The sequence below is a fragment of the Thermobia domestica genome, chromosome 5 (assembly GCF_964235325.1).
Source record: "Thermobia domestica chromosome 5, izTheDome1.hap1.1, whole genome shotgun sequence".
NCBI classification, from domain to species: Eukaryota; Metazoa; Arthropoda; class Insecta; order Zygentoma; family Lepismatidae; genus Thermobia; species Thermobia domestica.
In genome coordinates, this window is record NC_137458.1 from 23,671,103 (window position 1) to 23,694,306 (window position 23,204).

The 23,204-nt window shown below is 36.9% G+C and overlaps 1 protein-coding gene across 6 annotated transcripts in view; it reads right to left on the reverse strand.

Annotated features, from left to right (window-relative positions):
• Galt (Galactose-1-phosphate uridylyltransferase) overlaps positions 1-21,884 on the reverse strand; it is a 51,728-nt gene extending 29,844 nt beyond the window's left edge. The window contains exons 1-3 of one of the 6 annotated variants that reach the window (XM_081758326.1): positions 21,647-21,884; positions 7,870-7,915; positions 5,036-5,205 (exon numbers count right to left, since the gene is read on the reverse strand). In XM_081758326.1, the coding sequence (XP_081614452.1) occupies positions 5,036-5,205; positions 7,870-7,915 (216 nt within the window). In that variant the 5' untranslated portion in view covers positions 21,647-21,884. Of the gene's footprint in view, positions 1-5,035; positions 5,206-7,869; positions 7,916-21,462 lie in introns of all 6 variants that reach the window. The other 5 variants (XM_081758327.1, XM_081758328.1, XM_081758329.1 and 2 more) reach the window with 5 other exon arrangements.
• Between the last annotated feature and the right edge of the window lie 1,320 nt (positions 21,885-23,204).

Here is a 23,204-nt window from a genome sequence, read left to right on the forward strand (position 1 = left end):
CTACAGTATACTATTTCCTTGGGTATGGAATTCTTTGACTCCTTTGATGCAGCTTTCTATCCTTAGCTAGAGTCCTCGTTTTTCTTCCCTTTACTTCATATTCTGTAGTTGTTATATTTCAATCGCCGCCCTTCTTTGCGCTTTTTTTTTTTTTTTTTTTTTTTTTTTTACCATTCTTTCCATAGTGAATGGTGCGAGTCCTCCATATCCTATAATGTATTCAATCATCCCAGCCTTTCTTTCGAGATGATCTTACACAATATATATATATATATATATATATATATATATATATATCTTTATTTATTTTATCCCATCATATTCATCACACTTTCATTTGGTAACTTATCCACCCCACATAATTTGTCAACATTGTTCAATTGCATCACATTTCGAAATCTTTCATTCTCTTCTCTACTTCTTTTAAATTCTACGCTTCACATCTACACAACATCCTATTCTACATATCCTTTTATGAATCTTTTCCGCTGTTCTAGTAGATGGAGCATGTCTTTTGGCACGTGGCCCCTGGTTCGACTCCTCGCAGGACAGCATTGAACGGGTATTACGGTAATTTGGGCTTAACCCATTAGAGCTCATTGCGTTCATTTGTTGGCGGTTGTTATTCATGTCCTAAATTAAATACGAAGTTATTGAAAGAAATATTTTTACGCTACACAGCAAGGACCTGGTCACATTTATCATAATATGTTGCTTTCGTGGCGTGAGTTTCACTTGTTTGCTTATTGTACATGTCGAAGTCAAAGAGCAAGGAACAATGAATAGTTGCAGAAGATAAGTTAATTATTGTCACCTTAAATTTCTATTGAACTTCTTTCACACGATTTTTAAATTGCAACAGAATGACTCTTCACTTTTACATAAACAGAAAATATTTCATATTAATAGTAATTTTGTAGCACTCGCTTACTTTCCATTGCCCTCATTTGTTGGCAATGGGCACAAATGGCTAGGTGAAAATTCCTTTGAGATATTCACTCATTATTGAAAGTTTGGAGCCAAATTTCATGTGTTGTATAGCTTCTGTTAACAGTAAATATATTCAGTATTATAAGTAATAAAATACGGGAATAAATAATATTTATTAAATAGTATAGGGTATTTCAAAATGATCCTTCCAATTTTGATACCGTATAAGTAAAAAATGGGGATAGTTAGAAAGGTGCAATTTGGGGCATAACGTTCACACATGCTCAAAGTTTTGTTCTGTACCAACATTTCCAACAAATCTTTCTTATCTAATTTCTTTGGTTTTCATTTTTGCAGGTGAGGCATTGACAAAAATAGCCACCCGGCAGGAGATGGCACAGTGTGTGGAACGATGGATAGAAACCAGGTCTGGCACTTAGGTCCAGCAGAACTTCCGGACGCGTTACAGACGCACACCCCGCCACGTCCGACCATCCGGCAGTGGTACACGAGGCTCAAGAAGACCGGAAGTGTTGAACGGGCGCAACAGGCATTTCTCTGCAGTCTAACAAGTTGCAGCTGGTCCATGCACTTCAACCTGACCGCAAACCGCAAAGCATTTGCAATTGCGATTCAGAATTGCATCGACGAGAACCTAGACTGGCAAACATGATGTTCTCGGACAAAGCGTGTTTTCATGTGTTTGGGGTAGTAAAATGACACAATATGAGGCCCAGAGAAACTCCACGTAAGCCGTGAAATTGTCCAAAAGTAAACGTGTGGTGTGGTCTGCTTCATGAAAGCGTGTGGGAAGATATTTCTTTGCAGAGGCGTCAATCACCTGGACATGTTGGAACAGTTTGCATTTCCATAGATCGTACACCTGCAACCTGATACCTTGTTGCAGCAGGACGGTGTTCCTCACTGGGCCGCTATCGTTAGGAGGGCTTTGGACGACATATTTCCAGGTATCTGGATTGGTTAAGGACGACTCATTGCCTTTCCGCCAAGGTCTCTGGACATCACTCCACTAGATTTTTTTCTTTGCGGCTTTGTGAAGGATGTGGAATATAAAACTCAGTGTAGGACCTGCAGGAACTGGAAGGTCGCATCGGTGCAGATTTAGTTCTCTAGTTGTAGCCATTTACGTACAAACTCTAATTGTTGACGATCTGATCAAATGTTTCGAACATTTCCACATGGAAAAGTAGAAAGTAGAACTTGACATTTGTACTTTGTTTTTCATTGTTATACTATATACAGGGTGCGTCAGAAAAATATATTCACACTTTGAACCGTCATAAAAACCGTATTTTCCGTGCTACAAGGTTGAATTTCTGGGAGAAAGTAATGTTATCTTTCATCAATACGTGGCAGCAGAATTTTCGCTCTAGCTACTCAACCCAGTTACTTGCAAGGAAGTAAGTGCAAGATGGTGGACGTACGTTTGAACTTTAAAGCGCGGAAGCAGGTAATTAAGTGGTACTGGAAGTTTGAGAATGTTGCTGAGGTTCAAAGATGAGGTGTACAAACGTAAGCCACGTAACTTAGACACACTTTGGATTGAGATTCAAATGGTGTGCGCAGAAATACCAGTGGACACGTTGGTACGATGTACGGAATCAGTGGTGACTCGTGCTCAGAAAGGCATTGATGCTGGAGGCCGCCATTTTGAACAGTAATCACATTTGCGTGAGAAAGTGCATTTAAGCTTCAGATTGGACTTTAAGCTTTCCATTTCCAGCAATTGAACCTTGTAGAACGGAACATAAATTTTCTATGACGGTTCAAAGTGTATATACATTTTTTGACGCACCCTATATATATATATATATATATATATATATATATATATATATATATATATATATATATATAGGCAAGTTATTAACCTTAATGTTTCTATTTCATAATATTGATTTGACATTATGCTAAAAGTTTTCCATATTCAATATAACTGAAATTATGTTTTCTCCTTTTGAATTTTTTATGTATTTGATTCTTACGTAATCTCATACTTTTGTTGGTCTTCATGTTGAATATGTTACTAAGCAACCTCTACATTCTATTTGGACCTGGTTTTAATTTTTCCTCACTGTCTCTTAACACGCGGTATCGTTAGCAAAATTAAAAGGGTATGAAAAAAATGAAATCTTTGAGTTTTATTTCCCACGGTTATGCAGGTTACGTTAAAGGAGGCGGTGATGATGTGAAATGAATGAAATGGTGGAATGAAGAAAGTGGGAGGAAACGGGAGAACCCCGAGAAAACCCCCACACACGGTGTTTGTCCACCACAAAGTCCACATGGCGCGAGATGCGATCGAACCAAGGACCCCAAGCACCGGAGGTGAACGCTCTACCACAGAGCTACCGCGCCTCTCTTAAAGGGTATGAGTCTTCCCGTCCATGAAGTTATTTCGGTATACAATCATGCTATAACAGGCTCGGTACCAATTCGGATATGCTGCTCTTCAGGTCCGTACGTGAATGAATACTTCCCCAATAAACTCTATTCCTCGCAGAAGCTATCATGCAACATTCAGACAGCTCAGTGAACGTTCTTCCTACCGAATTTTGTGCATCTACCGTTATTTTATGGACTATAAGACGCACTTTTTTCTTCGAAAAATTGCCTTCAAAATTCAGGTGTCTTATACTCGAAATTAATATAAAAATGTATAGTGTTTGATTTGAATGGCCAAATATTCGATGTCACGGGAGACCTGTCTCTATCTGGCAACACTGGATTCAACGGGCAGCAGCAGTGCCGATGCGACGAACATCAGTTGCGGGGATTCACAACTTGCTAACACTGTCTCCCTCCCGCCCCTCCATCTAACAATAAAAACGGTAAAAATGTTACGGTATTATTTAAAATGCTTAAAAATTAAGGTGCATCTTGTACTATATATGGTTATGTCTAGAGTGGGTTAAGTAAAAAAAAGTTTAATTATAACTACCCTGCAACTATGACGTAATGCTGTATTTAACATGAGCGCAATGCTTAAGATAATTACCAAAATAAAATAATAATAGTAATAATAATAAAAAAACTGTATACCTCTTTACCTTTGAAGAAAACAATCATGCAGCCAACAAGTGTTTATGCACATCAACTGAATTATTTAATAACTTTACCATTATTATTATTATTATTATTATTATTATTATTATTATTATTATTATGTAAAATCTTATACTGTGCATTTGTTCGTTCCCATTTGGAATTTGCTAGTTTAATTTGGAATCGTAATCTTACTAGTATCACTCAAGTTTTGGAGTCAGTCCAGATTTCTTTCTTGGCTTGGTTAAAATATAAATTTAAATTACACGATATGACTAATAGGGAGATTCTTGCTAAACTGGATTTAATAGCTCTTGAAGTTCGGCGAAATTTAAGGCAAATTAAATTTATTCATGATATAATACACGCTAGAGTGAATTTAATTGAATATTTATATATCAAAGTTCCCCTGTATAATTCTAGGGTTTACCGTTCTATACTATGTAACAATCAATTGGTTGGTTCTCCACTATTTACTATTGTTGACAATATAAATAAATAAAAAAATCTTAAAATTGATTTTTTTGATTCGAATTTTACAATATTCAAAAAAACAATATTTGGAATGTTTTATTTAATAAATATACAAAATTCACTATGGTTTGGTATATTGTCTATTGAATTTTCATTGTCTTTGCTTTACCTACACTGTTTATATCTGTGTATTATTTTATAATCTCTTTGTAATTTATTTTTTATTATGTTCAATATATTTAATTTCTTAATAATATGTTTTGCTTGATTTAATAGTTATTGAATCGAGGTTATGTTGTAACTTTATTTTATAATTTAGTCTGTATCAAACTTATGTGTAAAATTTTTATTTATTTTCTTTTTTGATATTTTGTCGAGATGATTTGATATATTTTTAATTTGTTTTGTTTTGTTTGTATTTCTCTCGTAATCTTTTATCGTATATTATTGTACATATGACAATTTTGGCCTCGGCTGTGGTCTTTATCATCATAAATAAATAAATAAATAAATATTATTATTTTCTATCACAAGCCCATACATACTGTTTTCACTGCAAACGCACCTCGCCATTCGCTCTTGTGACCCCTGGGCAAAGAGGATTGTTTGGGTCAAATTCTGGTAGTTGTTCATCCGGTACACGCTCTACTTGTCCACTCCAAGGTCGCTTCATACGATGGGGCGATACTAAAACCCATTCTCCTTTTAATGGATTGTAGCGAATGTGTTGATGATCTGAAAAGAGAAACCAACATTTGAATGGCTACAAATATTAATTAGGCAAGTAATACTATATTTTTATTAAACATTTTAAACCTATTTTAACTACACAACTATGAAAAAATATAGTACATTGCCTCATGCGTAGGCCCTGGAAGATGATGTCAGGTGTAATGTACGACATCGAAATAATTGGCATTTAACGAAAGCCCAACCCGCATAAGGTAAGTCTATAATTTTTCAAATATATATTTATGCATAAAAGTGCGTACCATACAAGTATGAAAACCTTAACATTCTATTTTGATCACGTTCTCAAATACGAAATAAGGCTCAATACTTGACTCAATAGTAAATAAATATGTATTCACTAAATGTTTCAGTGAACAGTAATATGGCTATTAATATATTGTGGTAAAAATCACAGTCGAAAAAAAGTTATATATTTTAAATATTTTTCATACAGGTTGAAAAACCAAAGATTGATTTATTTCTCTATGTTCATTGAGTTAGAAGAGACTAGAAGTTTTTACCTAACAGTAAAATTCTAAATATTGTTTTATGCTACGTGATTTCTGTAGGTGAGTGAGTCACAACAGAAATAGGTTAAGAAAAATTTAACCACAGTTACACGATTAATATAAAAGACTGCCGTAAATTTGCTTTGGGGTCCAGTTGGTACAGTGGAGAGGCAAGGTAGTTGTTTTAAAAAAGTTTCCATTGTTCGGAACATAGAGATGAATCTCTCCTGCCCATCAAAGGTTGGATCTTCTCGTCTCTTCTGCCGAATAGTATTGTAAGTGACTATCCTTCTACTTATCCTATAAATATGGATAAATGTTAAATTGTAATTTTCAATAAAAAATGTTAAATTTTTTTACCATGTAATAAAAAATGTCTCCCATCTAATTTTCACTTTCGTAAATATTCAATTAACTAACTTTCACTTTTATTACCACCATTAATTAGTTATTAATTTTATAGCTTCATTTAATTTATCATATCATATTTCAATAAATCATTGTAAATATACTAGCAACCCTTTTTACATCATTTAAATTTATGTTTCCATAATTTAACTAAAATGTATTTTATTTAGCAGTTACAGGCATTTTGGTTAGCCAATGCTCTTGCCAAGATAATTTGTTTACATTTGCTAATGACGTTATGGCTAACCGAGTTAAATATTACACCCCAAAAGAAAAGTACACCACATGGCTCCCCGGCGGAGAATCGAACCCCGGTCTCCCGCGTGACAGGCGGGGATACTAACCATCATTTGTACATATTTTCCGTTTAACTGTAAAATAAATTTATAATAAGATTGTATGTTATGACTCAAGATATACATTTCTTAAAAAGTTATTCACTCAGCTAATCACGCTTCTAATTTTTCTCAACTCTTACGATAAAGTGGAATTTTTGCAGCTGGAATCTTTAGCGTGGCCCTGTGGTCCAATTTTCCTAAAGCCGAGATAGTGAGGTAGGAAAGGTCCAGTTATGTGCAAGATGATTCTACATGATGTTTTGTATCTGCCTTTGGAGTTGAACAAGAAAGTGAAATAAACATTATATCGAATTTTTGGTCTAATGGAAAACTACGCAAATAAATACTGACAACTGCATTAGCAATTAATGATAAATAATGATTTCTTGGTAGAAAAGCTAATTTTAATTTCTTTCCAGTCATTACATTTTGCTTAGAAATCTAGTGCTATGGCCTTAACACAGTAGTTAAATAAGACACTCATCTGTGCAGTCTAATTAACATTTATTTATGACTCACAAATATTAAAATTTCACCCAGATGTAGACTACAGTATTGTTCCTTGTCGTTTAGGGAAGCGTCATATAGGAGCAAAATTATACTGCGATAGATCTATCATCTATTCATACGGCTCAATATCAAGTATAATTAGGTTATACCATATGAATATATAATACAAAAATAACTTGTACTATAACACACAAAAAGCGAAAACATGACTGACTGGACTGGAACTCGAACCCGGGACCTCCGGCATACCGTGCCGATGCCTTAACCACTATGCTACCCACTCCGCTTCCCAGAACAGTCACTTTCCCTCCCTCTCCCTCTCTCTCTCTCTCTCTCTCGAATTCTGTATTCTCCACTCAGACCACATGGGTTGTACCACACAGACTACTGCTGTGCTTGGAAAACCCTTGTGTTAGCTGTCCTAAATAATAATTAAATTAATTGCAGATTAATTTTGTATGTGTGATACTTCACAGTAAATTTAGCGCTGGTGTTAAGAAAAAAAATCTTTTTGCTGCCGCCGCCATTACTCCCGTCGGCGCAGGCGCAGGCCCGTATCCAAGGGGTCTAGGGGGCCAGCTCCCCTAAAATTTTCACGATAGACTTGCAAATGAACTACAATATGGTTGGATCGCCCCTCCCCCTCCCCATACAATTTTGGGTTGGCTACTGGCCTGCGCAGGCGCACATACAAAGGAAAAGCACAGGAAAAGATTTCATTGAAAAATAAGTAGTCAATAGAAAGCGTAGGTTGACGTGCCTTGTCCAAACTGACGGCCAGTTGTCGTTAACTGCAAGTCAGAACTGGTTTATATCTATTGAATCCCTGCTGTAAAAGACAAGGATGTTGGATAAGCATTGATTTCAACACAGAACACCACATTTTAGCAGTTGTAACGTACCTGTTGGATTAAATCCTGTCTTTCCTTGCGTTGTTTCCTCAGACATCTGTGAAACAAAATAAATACGTTGCCTCGTTATAATATTCTCGCTATTTTAGACCTGTTGAACTTAACTGTGAATCATACGTACTCTGTAATTCGGTCGCGTAATATAAAGCTGATAGAAGATATTATATCACAACGTTACGTAATCAAAAGGAGATAACTCAAGCATTCATGAAAGTTTATTGACTGATCTAGTCAAGTGGATAGAATGTCACACACATGGTATATAGCATATTTCAAGGACTTTACATGCTCTTAGTGAGTCTTTAAAATTATGATGGAATTTTTCTAAACTAGAACTTACCAACAACAACAACAACAAATCTTTCCTACAAAATTAAATCCTGAACTGAAAGAGACGGTGAAATTACCGAAATGATAGAACAGAGAAATCTGTACGCAAAAAATTTAAGCACACATTCAACATGAAATTTTGTACGGTTCGTCCGAGATTCGAACCAGTGAATCTAAGCAAAGATTTTCTTCAGCAAAACTAAAGTAAGCTTATTTTAATAGTTTAATTGAGTTGAGTTGATTTTGAGTTTAACATCCCGTTCAGCAGCGAGGCTATATGAGACGTGGACCTACTGATTAACGTGGAATCCGAACCACATGAGCTCCCACCGGGAATCGAACCTGGGTCTCCCACGCCAAAGGCGCGTACGCTAACCGCTTAGCCACGAAGGAGCTCTTTAATAGTTTAAGCGGATAACACTTCCTTATTATTATGTATGTGCTGTTATCAATGATGTTTGAATGAAATATCTAGTTTTACGTACCACATTTATACCCTTTGGACAAAAGGAGACTGATGGTAAGTGAAAATGAAATGAAATCTTTTAAGTTTTACGTCCCACGATTATGCTTGCTGGACTAAAGGAGACGGTGATGATGAGAAATAAATGAAATGGTGGAATGAAGAAAGTGGGAGGAAACGGGAGAACCCTCAGGAAACCCATGCATACAGTGTTTGTCCACCACAAAGCCCACTTGGCGCGAGCTGGGATCGAACCAGGGACCCCAAGCACCAGAGGTGAACGTTCTACCATTGAGCCTCCGCGGCCCCTATCAGTGAATGATTATGAAAAAAATAGTGGAATCAGAATGTGGGAGGAAATTGGAGAACTCCAAAAGACCCACGGACACGATGTTGTCCACCACAAATTTCATATGTCCTGGATTGAACCAGACACCTCATGTAGCAGAGGTGGGCGCTTCATCACTAAACTACCGTGGCCCAATCAATGATCGTAAGAAAAAGTAATCTAGGAAGGACATACTTTCTATATCAATAATAATAATAATAATAATAATAATAATAATAATAATAATAATAATAATAATAATAATAATAATAATAATAATAATTCGTGTGCACCAGTCAGGGCCGGATTTAATGTTTTAAGGCCCCTCATCCCGACATACAGAATTTTAACACACACACAAACAAATGCAAAATAAACTTATTTTATGGATACTTATGCTAACCTACTTTTTTGTTTCAAAGTTTTCGTATAAATTTTAATGAATTTTAGTTTTGAAACAGTTATAAAGAAAGATTTTAATCGTTAGAAACTTACGTTCCTTTCTTAAATTAAGTTACAAAAACACTGATTATTTTAATTTTTACAATATGCACTCGCCTGTAACAGCGTGAATTTAAACACACTAAAAATATCACTAAAACAAATAAGAGTAATTGTTTTGATTGTTAAATTTGTGCTTCTACTATAGTACAGGTTTCTGTTTTTTGATTATACTAAATACAACTAGTTTTTTTTTCAAGGTTACCTTTGTTTCTTTATTAACACTAAAATTATAAAGGTAAATGAAACAGAAAAAAAGGGTATTATGAAACAGTACATGAAAATACAGGGTGTATCAAAAAGAACTTTACAACTTTGAAAACTGATATTGATTTATTTATTTAGCTTACAGATATGGTTTTGGTGTCATTTTATAGCAAAATACATACATTTTTTTACCTTGTACCTAAAAAGGTTCAGTGTGGCTTTCATTGCTGATACAGCACCCATCCTATCTGAAGTCGATTTCTTGCCAAACCCGCTGCACCATGTCAGGTGTGGGGGGCGCGGTGGTTCAGTGGTAGAGCGTTCACCTCCGGTGCTTGGGGTCCCTGGTTCGATCCCAGCTCGCACCGTGTGGACTTTGTGGACAAACACCGTGCTCGTGGGTTTTCTCCAGGTTCTCTCGTTTCCTCCCACTTTGTTCATTCTACCATTTCACTCATTTCTCATAACCACCGTCTCCTTTAGCCTAACCGGCAGAGTCGTGGGACGTAAAACTCAAAGATTTCTTTTGATTTTTTCATGTCTGGTGTGGCTTGTTCAATTGCGAGGTCCAGTTTCCATAATACGCTTATGCCACTGATAAATAGTAGGCGTACTGAGAGGATCTTTACCATACTTTGTACGAAAATTACGTTGCACAGTTGTCGCATACTTGGATTTTTCAAACCAAAACATATAGCTAGCGCTCTCGGACCAGTAAAGTCAGCCATCTTTGCTCCAACTGCCGCTAGCGTGGCGTTGCCAACCTGATCAAAAGGTATTATCGTACGTAGCACGTAAAATTATCGTATCTTCTGTTTCTATTCTCAACATCAAGCTTTATTATTATCATTATTACGAGGAAACCAACAGGAACGTTTACAGGTAAAACTATATTCAATAATTTGCACAGGTAACAAAATTGAAGCTTAATTCTTTATCGGTCTATCGAAAAACAAAATGTAAATTTCCTTCAACAGTTCACATGTTTACTTGTGGAAACCTATCTATATTGAGTAGCCAGTAATTACCCCTTCTTGATCGGTTTCCTGTATGCGTGGTCGTGGTCCCTGATCTGATATTTCATCTCATACAGTATCGGTGTTCAAAATGTATGTTACACTACAATGATCTGATTAACCCTTTGGGGATCCTATGGTACAATTTGTACCATACGCGTTTTTCATGGTACATTGCGTTATTTCTCTTCTATTTGAGCTTTTTCGTCCGTTTTCTTTTTGTTTTGTTTTTTGTTTTCCAAGTCCAGAGGCCTTGTAGAAGACATTACGTATGGTTTCAGACCGTCTTGCGTCCAGACATAGGAGGTGATGACGTCATAAGTCAAAAATTTCTTTTCTCATTTTCTAAGCCTATGTTCAATATTTTTTGGCGGGCTTATTTTTCTACGTAGAAGATTGAAATTTTGCACAAACATTCAGTCCACCGAGTGGTATTTACCAGATTTTTTGTTCCGATGTCAGTGCTAAAACAGGGGGGAACCAGAGGGGCAAAGGGGTAAAAAAGGGATTTTTTACCCCCAAAATCCCGTTTTTCGTCATTTTCCCGCCTCACATACATGATAGGACCACGTGAGTCATACCGTCTGAAAGGCAGTTCCATTCTGAAGAGAACGACGGTCGAATTATTATTCTAGGGTAATTAGGGCTATCTCAGTGAATTTTTATCCAAATATACTTCTGTATAGGGTAAAAGTGGGGCATGGTAGGTAAATTTTTTCTGGCGGGCCTATTTTTTCACGTAGGAGATTGAAATTTTGCACAAACATTCAGTCCACCGAGTAGTATTTACCAGAAGTTTTTTTCCGATTTTTGCATAAAAACAGGGGGAGTCCAGAGGGGCAAAAGTTGAAAAAAGGGAAATTTTGCCCCAAAAAATCCCTTTTTTTCAGGAATTTCCCGCCTTAGATACATGATGGAGACATGTGAATGGTACCGCCTGAAAGACAGTTCTATTCTGAAGAGAATGATTGGCGGATTATAGTCCTAGAGTAATTAGGGATGTCTCAGGAATTTTTTCCCTGAGATCATAGTGTTTTACGGTAATTTGGGGCATTGTGGGAATTTTTGATAAAAATTCTCCCGCCCTTACTATTCAAGATAGAAACTTGAAATTTGGCACACACATTCAGTATACCAAGTACTATTTATCAGATTTTTTTTAGATGACTACGATCACACAGGGGGGGTCCAGGGGGGGCAAAGTTCGAGAAAAAAATTTTCCCTCCGAAATTTTCACTTTGACATTTTTTTTCCCGCTTCTGGTATATGGTATGAGCATGCAAGTGGTACCATTTGAAAGCCAGCTCTATTCTGAAGAGAATGAGGTATGAACCATGATCCTAGGATAAATAGTGACGATACAGTAGCTGCTTGACTGAAAGTCTAAAAAATAGCCCCAAAAGCCAGGATCCTTTAAGGGTTAACCAATTATCTCGTGATAATAAACACGTGTAACCTCCTGAGTTTGTTTTATGATTTCAGACTACGATAAAATCTACTTAACAGTGTAACATAAAAATATTTAAATTACTACCTTACTAACTTTAATTTCCCTGCATTATTGCCTTCTCTAGACGTTGGCAGTTTCTGCAATGTTTTGTGTAATTTTGTCACATATGTTGCAAAATTCATACTCTTTTTCAAGTGATGAATGAAATTTCTTTCGAATTTCAAATATCTTCAGAATTATCTCTGCTTCTTACCAGAAATCGTTAAATTATCGCATGCTTTCGTAGCTATTTCGCACAGCAGCTATCGTACAACGTACAGGTGTCAAAAAGTTATCGTATGATTCGATAATTATCGTACATGTTAGCAACGCTGCGCTGATGCTTGCGGTGGCTTGTTTCTGAACTAGCGTACTACGTGAGTCAAAATTTGTTATATTTTGCTTCAAAATGACACCAAAACCATGTCTGTAAGATAAATGAATAAATCAATATAAGTTTTCAAAGTTGTATAGTCCTTCTTGATATACCCTGTATGTTTATTATTTTAGTCGTGTTTATTATTATTATTTAGGTGTTGCAAATTCTTTGTAGAAAAAAAAAAAAGATTTTAATTATTGAAATAAGTACGACGCGACGTTTGCATTGGCTCAACAACTATGTTTGTACTATCAAAGATTTCGTTGCTGCTGCTTCGAAAGTAAACAACCGTTTCCTATCACCCTATTCAATAGCAGAATTTGTGCTCTTCATGTTTTTCAACATTTGTGCGAGCAATTCCATCTTCCCTCAAAAATATTCTAACTACCGTACAGCTCGCCTAACCTAGATCCGCCCCTGACATTGACAGGACTCTTTCTTTACATTGAAATTTATTATTTTCCCATTGTCTGGACTTTTGTGTCAACAATTATAAGAAAATCAGTGTTGACCACGCGACGAGACGAAAGCAGAAGAAGCTTTTGAAAATAAAAATGGAATTGGAAAGAATCATTAAATATTAGACATTAGAGCCGAAACGAGAATGCCTACAAAGCCGCCTTGAAAACGAGGCGAAAAAGCATATCGGCATATATGTGTTTTCTTGTTTTAATCCATTTAAATGCCGCGTTGGATCACTATATTATTGTAAATGCGATTTTTTTTTTTTTTTTTTTTTAAGTAAACGTACCATCCCTGTTCTTCTACATTTAGACCGCCGATATGCTCAAGCAAAATCTTAGGAAACTATACCGCCTCCGCCCCCCCTTTTTTTTCCACTTCGCAGACACTATTGCTTAACGATCAGTTTGGTAGCAGAATTTTAAAAGTTGATTCAACAATAGAAAGGCTAAGCCTTGCCAACCGCTTACCTTTTAGTGTCTTATGTTTGGATATTCAAAAACTTTCCTTTTAAGTTTATTCAGCTTAGAGAAGGGAAATTCAATTCCTTGCCGGGCCTAGTTTCCAAGGAACTAGTTCGGAATATAGACCAGTCCAAAAGAACAGTTCATTTAGTTCGCGTAGTTCCCAGCTTATTGCAGCTCCTGCGCACAAGTTGTTTCCGACATCTCTGGCCGATGTGAACTACTCATGCCTTGTTCAGTTGGCTGTAGATACGAGCAAGATTCAGTCCGTTTCTAAGTGCGTTGCTTTGCTGCTTTAATGTTCTAATTGTCTGTGCTAATTAAGGAAAATGAAGCGTACCCAAGCGGTCAATAGAATCTTATTTCAGTGCTTCCAGTGGTAATGCGAAGAAAAGTAACTCCGGTGTAGGTCTTTCACAGGACGACTCCGGAAGTCCATAGGAGTAATCTGCCGGCGCAAGTTCAAGTGACATTAGTGGTCAATTGTTGAAATCCAATAATGCATCTTTGCATTAGAATCAAGACCAAGTTAACATGTTTAAAGAAAAGTATTCGTGGTTAATTGTCTCGAATACTCTTGGCTATGTAAGTTGTTACAAAGTTCAGGACTTGAAATTGTATTCAAGTATTGGTGTATCGTCGCCCCAACAGTGGATTGAGTTGAGTTGATTTGGAGTTTAACGTCCCGTTCAGCAGCGAGGCTATATGAGACGTGGACCTACTGATTAACGTGGAATCCGAACCACATGAGCTCCCGCCGGGAATCGAACCCGGGTCTCCCACGCCAAAGGCGCGTACGCTAACCGCTTAACCACGGAGGAGCTCACAACAGTGGATTGCGGGTAGCGTTAAACCTTTTGGGTCTACAACTGAAACGCAACAACATTCATTACGGAAGAAAATTTTCGAACATAAGAAAAGTATTGCCCACTGCACCGAGGAAAAAAAAATACTGTTGGAGGCTGAAAACCAGAGCTTAGAAAAACTTTTCAACAATGGAAGCAAATGTAGTTTTGAAACAACGAGTCGAGTTTTTCAGACAGCACACTATGTTGCAAAACAAGACAGGCCGTTTCTGGATCATTCCCATTTAAGAGATCTTCAAGCTGCCCATGGATTTTATATGGGGCGAATTTTACACAGTAATGTTGTATGTGCGAACATTGTAAGCCACATTAGTGCTGCAATGAAAAGTAGACTTATTGAGAAAATTAAATGTGCTAAGCTCATGATAGGCATTATTGCTCATGAATCAACCACAGTAAGTAACAAAAGCCTGTTAAATATTTATATACGTGCGCGTAATCCGAATAGCGCAGAAATTGAAAGTAAAGACAACAACTGTAGTGAGATATTTATACGTTCTTTTCGGAACTATTGAAACTTCTGGATCGAAAATCAGATACAATATACAATATTTTTAAGGAATTCTCCGAAGGAATGGTTTTGATAATTATCTCGGGGACTACATGATTGATTTCACAAGTGATGGTGCTAGTGTTATGAGCGGGATAAAATCTGGAGTCGGATTACGATTACAACAATTTCCCAAAACCGTGTTGTGGCATTGCCTTAGTCATAGATTGGAACTTGGTGTAAATGATGCACCAGAGACTACTGGTGGTGGTGTGAATCATTTTAGTATTTTGTGTAGCGCTCTGTACAATCTGTACAGTCTCTCTCTCTCTCTCTCTCTCTGAAAAAAAAAAAAAAAAAAAGACGAACTTGAAAAGTGTGAACATGATGTAGCAAATCAACTTAGAAAGAAAGGTCACTTTATAGATGTAAGGTGGGTGGCGTCTTATTTTCGCTGCGTAGAATGTGTATGGAGTTTATTCACTGCAGTTAAGTATATACACATTGCTCTACAGAAACTAAGAACAGCTGTCGCAACAGTAAAGAGCCAAGTCAGTTCCAAGAACCAACAGATAAACTAAGCTCCTATAATTTTATTAAACTTTTAGGACTTTTCTTTGATATTCTTCACGATGTGTCAAATTTATTGCAAATGCGTGACTACACCATAAAAAGGGCTTATGATATGATAAAGCTATATATAAATAGAGTAGAGAATTTAATATGTACGCCAGGTGACAGTGAAGCTGAGGTATTCAAAAGTGTTGAAACCAGGGTTTTCAAAGGCGTGGAACGTAACAAATACATTAATTTTTCGTCTGTCGACAGGTGTCAGTTCATACAGTGCATAGTGGATAATCTCAAAATGTGAACCATTAATGAAAACGATATGAATCACAAGCTAATAAATCAAATAGAATCTGTTATCAGAGACTCCGGTGACATTCGACAAGATGAAAAAGAAATCAAGGAACTTGCTTGTAGGTTTGGATTAAATTCACATGATGTTCTTCGTGACTTTATGCAATATAAGGCAACAGGAAAGAGATTTGTTACTCAAACTGTAAAAACGTCTTTCACCGCTCTTAACACCATAGCAATTAGCAGTGCAGATTGTGAACATGGTTTCAGTAAAATGAACATCATAATGTCTGATCCTAGAAATTCGCTACAAATTAATACAGTTTCGGATATAATGTTTGTTATTAATCGAGCCCCCTGTACATATTTTTAATCCTGAGCCGTATTTTTAATCTGTCTTGCTTACGAAAAAGGAGGCGCAGTGCAGTATACAGATGTTAACAATCAGAAAAGAAGGAAGATGGACCTTATAAGAAACTGTGACTTAAGGTTCAGGATACCAGAACATTGTATGTAATAGAAGCCAAGTTGGTAAAAATAATTTAATATTCTAATCGTGTTCTAAAGTAGGCCTATGTAAAATATGTTTTGTATATTTTTAGAAGTCCACACTTACGTAGAAAGTATAAGAATTTTACACTTTGAGCTGACAGAAAATTCGTTCTTTTAATCGTAAACCGGCTGCATAAAACATTTTTCTGTTGAATGGATTTGTATTATGTGCTGGTAGTTATTTACCGAATATTGTGATGATTAACAATATTAAAAGTTTCCATTTTATTGAATGGAATACGATAGTACAGTACAATGGCAAACAATATTCATTAAATACTAGGAAGAGTTCATTTTCAAAAATATCTCTTCTTCGTTTTTGATTCAAAATTCAAGTAGTGATTAAACTAAGATTTATTTACTAATTTTTGCTGTTATTTGGTTTCAAAATCCATAGGAAATCTGAAAATGTTTTTTCTTTGAAGGATTTTGAAATTAAATCAAAATAATTACAGTTAAAATTTAAAAAAAGGATTTCTAGATTTACCATTATTTGAATTTTGAATTAAAAATGGACAAGAGACTTTTTGAAAATGAACTCTTCAAAATATTTATTTCTGTTAGGCTGATGATAGTGGGGAGTAAAATATTTTACTATTACTCCTCTCTCTCTCACTTTTTCTATAGATTTTTCACGCCAAAAATGGCACAAAAATGTTAGGAGTAGAGAAGCTCTTCAGAGTTTGTCAAAATTACTGCTCTAAGTGGTCATATTTGTTCCATACCGTCAATTCATCTGATGTCACTGGCACTGCACGTGATTTCCGCGTAACTACCACTTGACTGCTGCAGAGGGACGAGAACGAAGTCTGTGCGTTGAACCAGTTCATTGTCTCGCCTTTTTGTGTTTGGTGAGCAACAATGGCAGATACCAATGACTTCACTTTTGAGGAGGCAAGTATGTGGGTCTCTTAACGGAAGCACAACAACGAAAATATGCCACATGTGTTAGATAGGTTTGGCAAGGAGCCACGAAGCCGTCAGACTTTGATCGCGTGGGAGAAGAAAGCTTTTCGCCTGGGAAGTATTTTGGTTACCCCTCGAGTCTGGTCGTCCATCAACCCGAAAGGAAATGTATGGAAAAGTTAGTGCATCATTGAGGCATTCACCCTGCAAGTCAACCAGAAAGCGTCCTACAGAACTTCGAATTGCAAGAATCACAATGCAGATCCACATGACAACGGACTTTCTGGCCACCCTGTAGGAAGTGTGTGATGCAATAAGAGAGAACGAGATGCTGATTAATTCTAGCAACACTCGATAGTGCCCCACAACGTGTCGCCCATTTGGGTCTCGGTGCTACCCAATTTTAGAAAGTGAGGCATAAATTTGTAAAATCTAGGAAAGAAATATCCTACGCCTTTGTTTAGCGATGGGGGGCCAGCTTAGGTAAGGTTCGACTTTCCTTGTAAATCATCTTGCTTTTGGCCAATTTTTGCCCCCCCATCTCTAAACTGTTACCGGATTGTATAAGTAATTAAAATATACGTATAAGAATCGTATCTCTCATAGGGATAATAAGGTAGAAGCTGCGACGACAGCAGGCTTAATGTCTCGGAATAAGTGGAGGAGAAAAGACATTTTTTTTGGGGGGGGGGGGAGCTACTCTTCCGTATACTGATAATAATAATTCTATATTACTTGACTATATTACAATACAACATATCTGGGGAAGTCAGGGAGGATGATGCCACCGGCATGCCCGTTCCCTTGCTCCCCTCTAGTGTCGCCACTGGATAGATGTACGAAATGCAAAGTGTACTGCTTACCACGTAGTGCTCCGTAAGGAAGACATGGGGAAGGGCAGTCCTATGCGAAGGTAGTGCACAAAGTAACCACAGAGTGCCGCAAAGCTATGCCTCACGCTAGCCATGTGTTCAAATGCCGTATGAAGTGTATTTTCACTATCCTAGTTCATCTGTATACATCTACTGTCGTTGACGCGTCTGCTCCTTACGGACCCATCCCTGCACGGGACCCACTCATTCGCTGACTCGGTTAGATAGCATTCGTGCTTCATAGTGATCACCCAGTTCAAGTTGGTTTGTGTTTGTAACAGGGGGATTCCAAAGACCAACTGGTTTAAACCAAAAACCAACTGGTTAAAAAAAAAAAAAAAAAAAAAAAAAAAAAAAAAAAAAAAACTGGTTTAAGCCAAAAAACGAAAAATGTTGGTAAAAGTGTAAATGTTCGTAAAATCTTGTTAAATACACATTTGTGGGTTTTTAGTTTCACTCCCGTATATTATTCGTATTATATTCAGACCTGAAGTCCCAATTCATTACTCAAAGAGATTATACTACAAAAGCAACTTGAAAATGAAATGAAATCTTTGAGTTTTACGTCCCATGGTTATGCCGGTTAGGCTGAAGGAGACGGGAGAACCCCGAGGAAACCCACGCACACGGTGTTTGTCCACCACAAAGTCCTCTTGGCGGGGACTGGGACCTAACACGGGACCCCAAGCACCAGAGGTGAACGATCTACCACTAAGCCACTGCGGCCCCAAAAGCAACTTGAATATAATACGAATAATATATTTTTTTTTTTGTTTTGTTTTTCTTTATAAGTTTATGAATGCTTCTTTTGTGATTTTTTTATGGTTAGTTAATATTGTTATGCAATTGCAATCAAAGGAAAATTTTAAATATTGTTTCGTTTAATGTTTACTGTTCTGTTGATAAAATATATCGAAATGTCATACTTTTTGGGGGAGGGGGTCATATAATCCCCACGACAGGCATTTATTGAAATCCGAAGAATCTTTTGTAGCTATTTATGTATAAATGAGTCAGAGCCAAAGTGGACTCAAATAATTCGTATCTTACTGATATACAAATTAAGTCGTTGTATTTCTTTAACTTGGACTAATAAAAGTTGTAGTGAACTAACTTGGACTAAATTAGTTCTTCTGTACTCTGCAGTATTTTGAAATTGTCCATATGTAATTCTGTATAATGGTTTCATTTGTGCAACTGTTTAACTTTTTGTCCTTCTGAAATGACTCTTGACAATTATATTAACAATTATGTAAAGATTAGTACAACGTATTTTTATTAGGAATCCTTCGTGAGTGAGTCGGCAGACGTATCGCTTTTGTAGCCAATTAGTCCCAGTTTTGAGTTCAAATGGAGGACAATTTCTCTCGGATGTAAGCCGAGAAGCGGTTTAGATTCCGATTTAAGCTTATGTGACCCCTTCCAGCATAACCCGGTTGTTGCATAATAACACCAAGGCTAACAAACTTATTTCTGTCCATATGTAATATAAATACATATTGCAAATTATTTAAACCAAACAAACCCGGTTGCTTTGGTTTTTTTCAATAAAAACCATGGCTTTTGCCAATTTTGGTTTGTAAGTTGGTCCATGTTTTATGCTCTGTCCTCCCTAACAGTGATAGGTAAGGAAACAAGTTTATAATTCCACTGAAACATTGTTAGCGTTATTTCTGAATATGACAGAGTGCAATACTGAAGACATGAAAGGTACTACTTTTGCGCAGTTATACAATATAGATGCACACTGAAGTTAGTGAAGAATAAAGAAGGCAGGAAACCTACAAATATTTGCGAAATATAATTTTAATGAAGTAGGAATATGAAAAAGGAATGGGTGAGTACATTAACATAGCCATAAGTATTTAGGGAAATAACGTTTAAAACAGCTTTATCTTTCTCTGATTACGGAGGGGGTGGGGGAAACTATTAGCGGAACTTTAGCCTTGTGCTTTCCCACCGGGAATCGAAGGTGGGGCCAAAGGCACACACGCTACCCACTAGATTACCGGAGAGGACTGTTCGCAGTGAAGAACAATTTCCACTTAAGTATATCCTGAACAATAGTTCAGACCGATTACTTATTAGTTTACAGTTCTTGGTGCAGATTAATAATAATTTCAGGGTATTATTTAGTTTATCATCGAAATCACTTGGTAGTGACTCTGGCTCAGTTACTACTGATTACGGCTTGTTACTTGTAATTGTGATGATTATAAATAAAGTGTGGGCATATGGCATAAAACACGAACCCATTAGTGCTAGGTAGCCACTATGAAGTACGAATGTTATACAACCTTATCAGGGCAGTAGCGCAGGAGAAGCATAAGTGGAAACGAGATGGGTCTGTAGGGAGCAGGCGCGTCAGCATGGTGGGTATACGCATAAACGAGGTCTTTTACAACAGCCTACTCAAAGTCACTACCGGCTCCGGAGTCGTCGATGGACCTGGGGAGGGGACTCATAAGAAACCCCTCCCCCTTTCCATTGAGGTGTAATAAAGACAGAAAACAACATGCACTGTGGGGCTTTAACCCGCCTTCACTCGCTCGGCAATACTATGTGACTTAAATATTAAGCTATATGGGGAGACCTGTGTTTTAGAACCTTCCCTACTAAATGCCATCAATAGTTTTATTAGGGGGAGGGGCTTAAGGTAATATCTATTAGGAAATTCTCGACGGAAGAGTAAGTACTGTTTAAGAAACTTATTTATGTAAGAGCCAAATACGCAAGTCTGAGGGAACGTAGAAAAGAGTTTGGGCGTATGTTTAGCAGAACGGGTCCAGAAATTTTTTTAAATGTCTCTATTTCGGTAACTTCTCTTCACATTAGGTTAGGTTAGTCTAGTTTATATTAGGTTATGTTAGTGTAGGGATCCAGTATAACTTTACAAAATGATAGAATTTCGCTTATTTCTATTAATATTACGCTAATTTAGGCTAGATTTGGTTACATTATGTTAGGTCCAAGTACTTGCATCATCTATTTCTCCTGCAAATTTTGTATTTTTCACGTGCTTCTGGACCCCTTCTGCTAAACATGCCTTTAGAGTTTGTTTACACTCATACCGATAATCGTTAACGCGCCTACTTCTACGATGCATCCCACCACGAACCCTCTTAACTTTGCCGTTTGCTCTGCCTTCAACTGGCATAGATTCGAAGCTAGTTCGTAGTAACTACCTAGTGAAGGTTGGTGCTTGTTTGTTGCACCTGCCTTAAGCCCAGATTCACTGTCGCTATCAATAATAAATATGTTTTGCGGTGTGTTTGCATATACACATTTTTAAGCAGTTTGTTTGGAGAAGTTAAGAAAAATAGTACAAGGCATGGTTTAGTGCCGGACAATAGGTCCAAGAACATGGGACTTAACCTAACCTAAGCCTCTACACTTACTCTGCGGCACAAAGCCCAAAAGGCATTACCCACGAAGACGTTATGTTGCAATGTTTTATCAATGTGACCCCGTATTGTTAATCTGTACACAATTCTTATTTATCTATGATTTGAGCTCAAATATGCACCTTTCTACTGCAATGGTTTTGAATTATTTAAATATAAAAACCACAAATTTCAGAACCTGATAGTTTTGCCTTGTGTACTTTCTGCTACAGCCAGTGCTGCCAAAACTACCGTCACAAGTTGTCTTTTGGAGATTGGAAATTCCCGTTTTTCGAATTTCTCTTCGTTAAAGGGTCTACACATATTATGTAACGGTTTGCGTCAAAGGGAGTGCAAAATCTCCTATTTAGTTTACGATGATCGACATAATAGTTATATATATACATATAACTTTGTTATTGTCAGAGTTTCAATAAAGTATAAAAGGGAAAATCGTCTCCAAATATGATGTTTTCAATCTAAGGTGAAATCGTACAAGCCGTTTGGGCTGTACACCAGTGTTGCCAAATCCCCAAGCCGAAAAGTCGATACTGTCCCATCAAAATTCCGCCATGTTCCGCTACAAATACTGAAATTCCTCTATTTCCCGCCACCTATAACATGGCCACCTACCATACCTCCTAGACCAACCAAAAGATCTGCCCCTACTGCCTCCCCCCCAGTAGACAATTTCTATTTCCGCCTATGTATTTCACACAGTAATGATAGACCTAAATTCTAAATGGAAATGCCTGATTTAGTATATAAATTAAAAAAAATTCAGTCTTATTTGATTTAATATTATTAAAGTAAAAGTCATGGTCTATCCTTATCATTCTTTACTTATAATGTTCTTTATTCACATATTACCATTGTGTTGCATCAGTTGCATTGTCAACAGTTTTTTCGTATGAAAAATAATGATTAATGAGTAACATGTTCCCCTTTCCATCTAAAAATATTTGTGATATCCAGCATCAGAACACACTCAATAAACAGATTTTACATCAATAATCACTTTGCAATATTTACTTTTCTTCCGTGCGTTCGTTTCGCGTATAATATCCCGATCTTGTTTTTAAAAGTGTAATAGGTTGTTACAAGTGTTAGAACCTAGTGTTATGGGGCGTTTACACTTAGTCGATTTAGTCGCACGACTAAATCGACTCGCTGCATTTGCCACTAAATCGAAGCAACTAGGCCGAATCAGATTGATGGATGTGTTCAATTATTTCAACCACAGAAAATAGAACGTCTTTTAATTCAGTTGCCAGTCGATTAGTCACCTTCGATCAACAAATGATTAAGTTGAAGTCTCGTTTACACGGTCGATTAAATTGAAAGTGACGTCAATTCAACTGAATCGAACGCAAATCGACTAAGTGTAAACGCCCCATTTTGAGACGTTTACACTTAGTCGATTTGCGTTCGATTCAGTTGAATTGACGTCACTTTCAATTTAATCGACCGTGTAAACGAGACTTCAACTTAATCGAAAGCAACTAATCGACTAGCAACTGAATTGAAAGACGTTCTATTTTCTGTGGTCGATTCTATTTTCTTCTGCTATAACACCGCAAATTGTACCAATTACTTTTTGCTTGGACATCTTTAAAGTTGCCAGTTGATTTCGAATCGACCAGAGGAGAGCGAGTCGACAAGCAGCATTCAATTTCGGTTGAAACAATTGAACACATCCATAGATCTCATTCGGTCTAGTTGCTTCGATTTAGTCGCAAATGCAGCGAGTCGATTTA